Source organism: Helicoverpa armigera, chromosome 14 (genome assembly GCF_030705265.1).
Source record: "Helicoverpa armigera isolate CAAS_96S chromosome 14, ASM3070526v1, whole genome shotgun sequence".
Lineage (NCBI taxonomy): Eukaryota > Metazoa > Arthropoda > Insecta > Lepidoptera > Noctuidae > Helicoverpa > Helicoverpa armigera.
In genome coordinates this window covers 1684253-1694257 of record NC_087133.1, presented here as the reverse complement: position 1 = coordinate 1694257, position 10005 = coordinate 1684253, and the positions used below count along the sequence as shown (strand labels likewise).

At 37.4% G+C, this 10005-nt stretch overlaps 1 protein-coding gene across 1 annotated transcript; it reads left to right on the top strand.

Moving 5' to 3' along the window:
- Nucleotides 1-610: 610 nt before the first annotated feature.
- Nucleotides 611-9918, top strand: LOC110380032 (xylulose kinase). Its single transcript, XM_064037833.1, has 11 exons — nt 611-846; nt 1395-1477; nt 1730-1880; nt 3718-3891; nt 4146-4379; nt 4612-4768; nt 6783-7043; nt 7485-7658; nt 8062-8159; nt 8395-8479; nt 8666-9918. Exons 1-11 carry the CDS (start codon nt 793-795, stop codon nt 8779-8781), a joined length of 1587 nt encoding a protein of 528 aa, XP_063893903.1. The 5' UTR covers nt 611-792; the 3' UTR covers nt 8782-9918.
- Nucleotides 9919-10005: the final 87 nt, after the last annotated feature.

Below are 10005 nucleotides of genomic sequence, written 5' to 3'. Positions count from 1 at the left end.
TACATAAGCTAATATTAGGCGCTTTGTTCAATTAAGCATGTGTACCCACGTTGGTCATTAGTGTGAGGCTATATAGGTCACTGAACCCGTTCCACCTACCTGTGAGGTAAGCCTCCGCGCTATGATTCATACCCACCATGTTACCTAAAAAGGCTAACAATGCGATCTAACTGTTTTATTGTGTGTTGATCTGCTCCGCTGGTTTTCTAGTAGCTGTTCGAGATTGGTTGGCAGAGTTTATCAACGGAGAGATATTAATATTATAGAGATAGATTTATATGTATTTTTACATTAGGTAAAAAAAGCAAATGAGCAAATAAAAAATATATCCCCATTTAATTTTAAAGTGTGTAGCTTTTACTGTCATGAGAAAATAGTACCTACTTTTAATTTGCATGAATTATCATTAGAGCCGAACGTCATAAACTGAGATAGTAATAAATGTACGAATACAATGCTCTTTTGGAATATTAAATTCAAATTCTTCAACCTATAGAAACAGTGTCATCATCATCCTCCTTCCCGAATCGAAACAGTGTCGATTGCGTAAATTATATTTTCTTCAATATAAGATAATAGCAACCTTGCTGGGGATTCTTTATCAAATTGTACCAAACATTCGCTACGGCGATTAATTTGTGTGCTGAGACTAATAAAATACTATAATGATATCGTGAAATCGCGTTGGAATTTTACAAAACGGCATTCAGTCACGAAAGCAAAGTCGATATCGCGTTCCTGAACGAAACAAATAGCTGTGTCACTGCCCGCCCGTGCTGTCAAAATATAAAAATGACTGAGGATTCAAGAAAAACTTTTTTGGGCTTTGATTTTAGTACTCAAAGGGTACGTAAATATTTTTTTTATTTAACACAACATGTGATTCAAGTTTTCAATTTTTTTGATGATCTCTATTTAACATATCTCTCTTTCATTAGCCGTTGTATAGCCAATGAGTTAGTTAATTAATTCAATATAATTGATAAACAACTTGATAAGGTTTAATTAATCACGTTGCGTTATTCTTTCGGCACTTTTTTTTTAAGCTAAAAAAAGTAAATAATGCGGTTGAACAGTTAAGATTTGTGTTAGTGTTTTAATAAGTTCCTAAAAGTAGCATTAAATAAATTCATTACAAAATTGCCGATACATTTTAATACAAGTATAACTGGGTGTAAAACTGTATAACGAACTAAAAATTATTTTGAACTTGATGTTTTTTTGTTTCATTAATAAAAAGAGTACTGATTATAAAAATGTTTACTGATAGTCATTAGTGTTTTAATAATTTCTTAAATTAATTATGCATTTGTTTTAATTTATTTTTTCAAGGTCATCTTGTTTACTTTTGAAAGTGATATTGAAAGTATATTCATAAAACTGTTCTTTTCCAGCTAAAAGCCATAGTAATTGGTGAAGACTTTAGCGTGTTACATGAAGCTGATGTTGAATTCGATGTGGACCTGCCAGAGTTCAGGTATTTTATTAAATTCCTGTCTCATCTCTTTCACTCTGTAAAAGCATTATAGTCAGATATTTTAGTATGATTTTTATGTGACTATAGACATTACATCTTGTCTTTGACCACCACTTCAGAATATTTTTTATTTACTTTAAATCTTCTTCTTCTTTAAATACATAATTAACTTGACAGTGAGCTTTCTTTACCCATCTCTAAATTTAGGTTTTGACTGATATGTCAATAAATAAACAAATTTTATGTATGCAGGACGGCGGGTGGTGTGGTCCGAGGCACGGACCGTGGTGAGGTGATCGCTCCACCACTGCTATGGGTGAAAGCACTGGACATGGTGATGGACCGCCTTGTTGTTGCTGGAGTTGATTTCTCTACTATTGAGGCAGTTTCGGGTGCTGGACAAGTAAATAGCATTTTTTTATTTAATTTTGGCATTATCATAATGAAGTAATAATACTACATTTACCTTCTATCTAATTATCTAAGATCCATAGCTTTCAGTGTATAGTCTGTTTTTTAATCTCGTAGACTAAATTGACACTTGCAAAATGTCAAACTTTCTAATAATTTTGCTAACTCTGTGGTGCAGTGTTGTACTTACGATACCGGTTCGTTGAATCGTAACTTTTTATCTATAATAGACGAATTTAATATTCATTTAAAGTTTTATATTTAAAATTCACGTACGTACACATGGCTGTACGACGTGCTACAAACTGCCAGGGATATCTGACCACACAAAGCCATGCGTAATCATCAAGGATAAGCCCATTATTTCAGGATGACTTATTGTAAAAAGTTACGATTCAACGAACCGGTATCGTAAGTACAACACTGCACCACAGAGCTAGCAAAATTATTAGAAAGTTTGACATTTTGCAAGTGTCAATTTAGTCTACGAGATTAAAAAACAGACTATAGTTATTAAGGTTACCATATAGAAATCAGCAATTGTTATCAGCCCCATGCTTTCCAGGCCCAAGTTATAAAAGGACAATGGGCACAAATATATGGGACCTGGTATACCCCACCAATAGCGATGTCATACATATCATTGGATAGGCCTTTTTATGTAGAACAACATTTACTATGACAGCTTTGCTGAAATGTTTGTCCGTTCTGAGATAAAGATCAAAAACTGTGCAAAAGTTAGACTAAAGTTAACTTAATAATCTATTGTTATCTCAAGTTTTTAGCGGAATAACTAAGTTCCACTAAGTGTAAGTTTCCTGAGTCCTATCTGCTGTGCCCGTTACGGTCCATAATTGTTACTATTATTTAGCATTTCAACCTTATACTGTACCAACTGGATATTGGGCGTAATGATAAACCCCACCAATAACAAAGTGGTACATATCGATGGATAGGTCTTTTTAACTGGAACAACATTTACTATGACAGCTTTGTTCTATTGTTTGTCCGTTCTGAGATATGGCTAAAAAACAATGCTAATCAACACTGTAATCTGATTTTCTTTGAAAAATATGAACCCGCGCACAGGTTGGTTCTTTACCGACAAGGCCACCACGACTTACATAATGATTATAAAAAAAATAAAAAAAGAAAGACATTGGTGTTATTTTTCAAAGAAAATCAGATTACAGTGTTGATTAGCATTGTTTTTTAGCCATATCTCAGAACGGACAAACAATAGAACAAAGCTGTCATAGTAAATGTTGTTCCAGTTAAAAAGACCTATCCATCGATATGTACCACTTTGTTATTGGTGGGGTTTATCATTACGCCCAATATCCAGTTGGTACAGTATAAGGTTGAAATGCTAAATAATAGTAACAATTATGGACCGTAACGGGCACAGCAGATAGGACTCAGGAAACTTACTCTTAGTGGAACTTAGTTATTCCGCTAAAAACTTGAGATAACAATAGATTATTAAGTTAACTTTAGTCTAACTTTTGCACAGTTTTTGATCTTTATCTCAGAACGGACAAACATTTCAGCAAAGCTGTCATAGTAAATGTTGTTCTACATAAAAAGGCCTATCCAATGATATGTATGACATCGCTATTGGTGGGGTATACCAATCTGCCCAATGTCCTTTAAAGGGTTCTAAAAATATATGCTACCAAACTGACTTTTTATTATCGCTTGTACACTTCTTATAAGCAAGAAATAAACTACTTTTTTTTAAACTTAAGGAGCCCGGCCGTAAATTTCCTACAGACCCCACACTCGTTTAATCTGGCACTGATAGGTATGTCTCATCATTTATATTACAGCAACACGGCTCAGTATGGTGGTCTAAAGACGCAGAAGCAAAGCTTGGCAAGCTGTCACCCGATGAGTTCTTACACACACAGCTGGCCACTGCATTTGTGTGCGACTCGCCTGTCTGGATGGATTCCAGTACCACTGCAGATTGTAAGGCACTGGAAGAGGCTATTGGAGCTGAGGTATGTTTTAAGAAAATAAAATAGTTAAATCTTTTAGTTTATTTATTCCTAGAGCAGCAGATATTTAGCAGCAACTGTGTGTTATACATAATTATAACCAACCAAAACAATTTTTTATACCTACTGTCTGTCAAAAGAACTGTATTTTATTTTTGGTTAATATTAATCTTTGCACAGTGTCATAGTTAATTAAAATTTCGACAGAATACAACCCCTATAACAATCATAATCAGTACTAATATATCTCTATGCAGGAACTATCAAAGATCACAGGGTCTCGAGCATACGAGCGCTTCACAGGTCCTCAAATCCGCAAGATATTCCACAAACGTCCCCGAGTCTACCAGGCTACTGCCAGGATCTCATTAGTTTCCTCCTTCGCATGCTCCCTGCTGGCGGGGAAGGTAGCACCCATTGATCTCTCCGATGGATCCGGAATGAATTTACTGGATATTACCAGTATGAAGTGGGATGAGAAGTGTTTGCAGGTAAGTCTTGTATTCCAAAAACTCATCATTCATGTTTTTCAAATTATTAAAACAGTTGCTTGCTGTATCGACCTCCATAACTCTTATCACATCAACAGGCCACACCCTATATCTACCGTATAAAACGGTCATTAAACTAAGTTGCCCACAGAGAAGGCTCAAAAATTAGGGTCTTCTAAATATGAATACTAAATGTGTGCAATAAATATTCAGTGACTAATTCAATCCCCAGGCATGTGGAGACGAATCTCTAGCAGCTAAGCTAGGCACCCCAGTTCCCAGTGCTACAGTGGTAGGCCCTATCTCTTCCTACTTCGTGGGCCGCTACGGGTTCGAGCCCGAGTGTAAGGTTGTTGCCTTCACGGGAGATAATTGTTCTGCCCTCGCTGGTAAGTAATTTTAAATATTTTTTAAATTAAAATACTGTTTTTATAGCTTTCTCTTAGGGTAGGGTATAGACAAGGGCCTAATAAAAATTGACTGGCAAAATGGATCGAAATCTATGCTGAGGAAAACATTAAAATATTGTAAATCAAGATAGGTAGTTTTGATGCAAGTGAAAACTATATTACATGTATGTAAGTGTGGTGTATGATGTAATATCAAAAATAAGATTAAGAACTCCTTTTTTAATTCAACTGAACATCACACTCGTGTTTCGATAATATTATGATTATATTACGCGATAAGACTTCAAAGTCGTTATAATCGGCACTTGTCGACAACAAGTGATAAGACGCCAGTTATCTGTAACTATGATTTAATGTGTTTACTTATCCCGATTCATGTGATGTTTCTTATCTTGACATGTTTACTTAAGTAGGTACCTTTATGTACTGAAGTTTATGCCGTGTGTGAGAATGATTGTGGCATGTTTGCTGATCAAGTCAGTGATGTATGAATTGAGATTACCTACATATAATTTTTCTCTGCCAATATGTTTTTTTTTTGGATCCGCATGAAGAAATTATCTGATCTGACATTATAATGTATAGTATAGTAGTTAAATATGAACCCACTTTACACACTAGTGTTGTAGCGCATCCAATTTTTAACCCCCGACGCAAAAACGACGGGGTGTTATAAGTTTGACGTGTCTGTGTGTGTGTGTGTGTGTGTATGTGGCATCGTAGCTCCCAAACGGATGATCCGATTGTAATGCGGTTTTTTTTGTTTAAAAGGTATGTCAGTCGGGAGTGTTCTTAGCTATGTTTGGTGGAAATCGGTTCAGGTCTTCAAGGTCATCAGCTCGTTTGCTAGATGTGATAGGAATGTTACACGCTCAGTTTACTTGCAAGTATATGTGGGATCTGAAATTTGAAACACTAATGTCTTTTGGAAGCACTGAGCTTGTCTGCTGTTAGGACACGAAGATAGAAGACGTAACCCTGAACTGCCTTTTAGTAAACCCGTCGAGTTTGGGCTCGTTGAATTTGTCTTGACGAGTTCTCTTCATATTTCTGATTGACGAGAACCTGATGCTGGAAATGGGATGTGGCGGATGAAATCCTGGAATGCCGGAATGAAACGGATAAACCGATTTATATTTTTGCTGAAAATCTAGAATGTCCAAAGGTTAATCTTTATTGTTTCTCAATCTGTGCAATTCTCCCAGAGCCAGTTTGTCATGAGGATTGTTAAACAGCTTCCTTTGGCCGAGATCGCATATAGCGACCCCTTCTTAAGATAAAATAAATTAAATGAAAGCAGGAAAAATTAAGGAGCTCCTTTAAAAAGCATGAAATAAAATTAAATTATAAATTAAAAAAAACCCCCGACCCAAAAAAAGTACGCAATAATTATGACAAAAGTTTAAAAACGCTAAACCCTATAAAAAGCAAAAAATAACTTTTAACACTACGTAAACTAAATTTTGACGTGTCGGGGGACCGCTTTTTACCTTCATAAATACTTAAATAAATCAAATGATACCTACCTAATTACAACATTCGTTTAAAAAAAAAAACACGTATCTAAAGTAATGAATTAGAGCGGTCCCCCGACACGACAAAATTTAGTTTACGTAGTGTTAAAAGTTATTTTTTGCTTTTTATAGGGTTTAGCGTTTTTAAACTTTTGTCATAATTATTGCGTACTTTTTTTGGGTCGGGGGTTTTTTTAAATTTATAATTTAATTTTTTTGAATATACATAGGTATTCGGTAATGCGAATATTTGCTACTGACATTCGAATTCGCTAATGTTTAGTTCAGTTTTTTTTCAAAGGACCATTTTGGCCCCCTTTTTCAAGGTTGTTCAAGTGTTGGACAATAGTGAAAGGTAGCAATGATGATGGGCTAATTATGTCATTGTTACATTGAGGATGAAAATGTAACTTTCAGAAATATCTAAAGCAACGTGTGTGGCTTACATCCCTTTACCAATATTTAACGTAATTCCTTAGGTCTTCGCCTGCGCTCTGGTTGGGTGGGCCTCTCACTAGGCACAAGCGACACGCTGCTCCTAGGTCTACCAGGTCCGCACGCGCCGGCCGCCGGGCACGTACTGGTGGGCCCCACGCCCGAAGCTCCTTATATGGCGCTGCTCTGCTTCGCCAATGGTTCTCTGACAAGGCAGAACCATAGAGACAGGTTGGCGGGACACAGCTGGGAGGCTTTCAACGAGCTGCTTAGAGCTACTGTGAGAGGAAATATGGGGTATTTAGGTGAGTAAATAAGTTCCTTTGTGAAGTTACTAAGTGTCTTTTGTAGACAGAATATGTAGGTAATTTCCCCCCTGAAGATAGAACCTAAAGGTAGATGCAATAACGAGAAGATCTTGATATTTTCCATCTTAGCTACATAAAACTCGTTGAAGGGCCCTACAGCAGAGTGGCAGAACCTTGCATCTAGCTAGCTAGAGAGATAATGACATTGGTGATCTTATCTATCGGGGATCTTCCAAAAATAGTGACTCTGACTCCAGTGACCACTTGTTCTGACCTTGTTTTAAGATCGTCCCTTGCGAAAATCGGTTTAACTAGCAGCCTCCCCGAGTTATCAGCGTCAATTTTAGTCCACGTAGTCATTGCCAGCGGTGGAGCAAATGGTCATTTTTCATTTAGAGACTGTACAATTCTTATGTTCCTCGTATTTATGCCTGTCAGGTATCTACTACGACACGGCGGAGATAGTACCTCGGGCCGCTGCCGGGCGCTGGATATGGGACGCGGCGGGGCGGGCGGCGGATCGGGCGGCGCCGCAGTTCGAGGCGCGCGCTCTGCTGGAGGGACAGGCGCTCGCCCGGCGGGCACATGCAGAGGACATGGGCTTCACGCTCGGTACTAATGACTCCATGTTCCTTCTTAAGCACTTTATGTACCAGGGCCGCGGTAGCTCTTTCGAACAATCCCGCAGCCCCGACAGGCTTTGTTCCTAGTGGAACCTACTGGGGTTTGCTGACTCTCTTCGAAGAGCAAGGGGCACAACGCGCGCTCTGCTAACACGGGCCCGTGGTCTCTTAGGAAACGGAAGGACGATGAGCTTCCCGAAACTCGCCATACGCAGCCCCACCACTACGGGAGTCTACTCCTATGATGTCTTCCATCTCCACCGCAGCGGCCGGGATGAGCGATAGAAACCTCAGCTCCAGCAATTCCTTACCGAATGGAAAGAAATGTTTCCGTATCTGAGAACATCTGTAATCTAACAAGAAATTATATCAATAAAATTACTGTGTTACAGATAAATCATCTCGTGTGATAGCGACGGGCGGCGCGTCAGTCAACAAGGAGCTGCTGCAGATATTTTCCGATGTCTTCAATACTCCTGTATACGTACAGGTAAACATACACTGCACTCTTTATACATATATTTTGTTGAAGCGTGTCGTTATTACCTACACACAGGTTCTTTGTGGCGCTTGAGGACTGAAAATAGGCCCTTTCATAACCCTAATGCACTTGTCTCGACTCGCTGATTCGCACGACTACACAAATGCTTACTTTGCTACTCCGAGCATTTCAATTATTTTTCTACTAAAAATGAACTTTTACTGAAGATGTTCATCGTTTTCAGGATCAGCACGCGAACGCAGCGTTGTTGGGAGCGGCGATACGCGCCGCCGAAGTGTGGAGCGCTGAGACTGGCGTCACGCTGCCTGGTAACTATCTAACCTCAACGTTCTATTGTGCTATATATTGACAATAATAATATTAAATAATGTTTAACCAGGGTTGGTTGACTATAGAGACGAAGTTCTAGAATCTATAAGAAAATATGTAGTAACAGTTGAGCCCGAACATTTTTAGAAATATTTTTAAACCCCTTCTTCACTTCTATTCCCCAGGTTCAGAACTAAAGGTGTCCCCAGTCGCAACTCCATACCCAGACCACGACAATATCTACACGCCCATGCTAGCTCGCTACAGAGAAGTCATTGAAACCATTCCTAAGCTCGGATAAACTCAGGCAAATATACTCTAATATTGCTCTTGTCAAACTTTAATGGCGGCTCAGAACTCGCGCATTAGTCGCTGCGCAAAAACATTTTTTATTTAAGGTGCATTTAGACGGGGTACATTTTTGTGCAATTTGTAGCTGTAAAGTCACTAAAAAATTGCCTTGCCATTACAAAAATATTTTAATGAATTATTTACATGGGCTCGAAAGTAAGTGGCGAGCCGCCATTAAATTTGGAGGATACTAACTACATATCACTGTAAGCTAAGCATTGTTAAATCTTGGTGCTAATCAGTGCCTCTTCTCTGCATTTGTTGCAGCTTTTAGCTAAATCTCTATATTTATAGAAATCAGGGGAACTTTGTTATATTTATTGGAGTGTGAGAGAGATGGAGCTATACACGGTGTATAGCACCCTCCCTTTTTCACAATGGGAACTGGGAATCGTAACTTTTATCATTGGAAGCGACTGTCATCAAGAATGATGGCAGTAAGTCTTAAAAACACGAGTCTTCTACGGTACCAATTAATTATCAATTATGTCTACTAATTGTTGCTACGTTAACAACAAATAGCTAGTCTATAGAAGCTCATTAACTTCCTTAATAATATGGGAAACATTCCATAGCCAACTTTTTATACTGACGAATTTATATTGATATTCTAACATTCCTATTAGTGCATTTAAATATTAAGCTTAAATCGAGCACAGTCAGCTTTTAATAGTTCTCACATTCTTTGATAAGTGTTAACATTCCTTTTTATTCATGATTTTTTTTATTGAATGGTTTATTGTTGAATATTGTTATTGTATCATTCAGAATCTGACGTCATGTGATCATAGATTTAAGCGGTATAATATATTTATGAAGACATTTTATTTACAATTTTACTTGACAATCTCATGGTGCTTTGATGTGCAATATCCAGGTTTTATACATTCCATCAGCAATGGTTATTTTTATATCTACGTAATTGCATAATTCCATTTTTAGATTTTAGAAATCATGTTTTATTAAAAGGGAAATATTTGTAATAATCATAACACGCTTATGATTAACTGTTCTCGATGCTTTTTGTTATAATATTGTCATTTTTGTTATTTTTTATACATTTTTATAATAAATGTTTGCTATAAATGTATTCGTTTTAATGTGAGAATTGGGTAGCTCCACCCATCTTATTCCCAGTCTTACTTTTCATCACGCTAAAATAGATTTTCGTTTT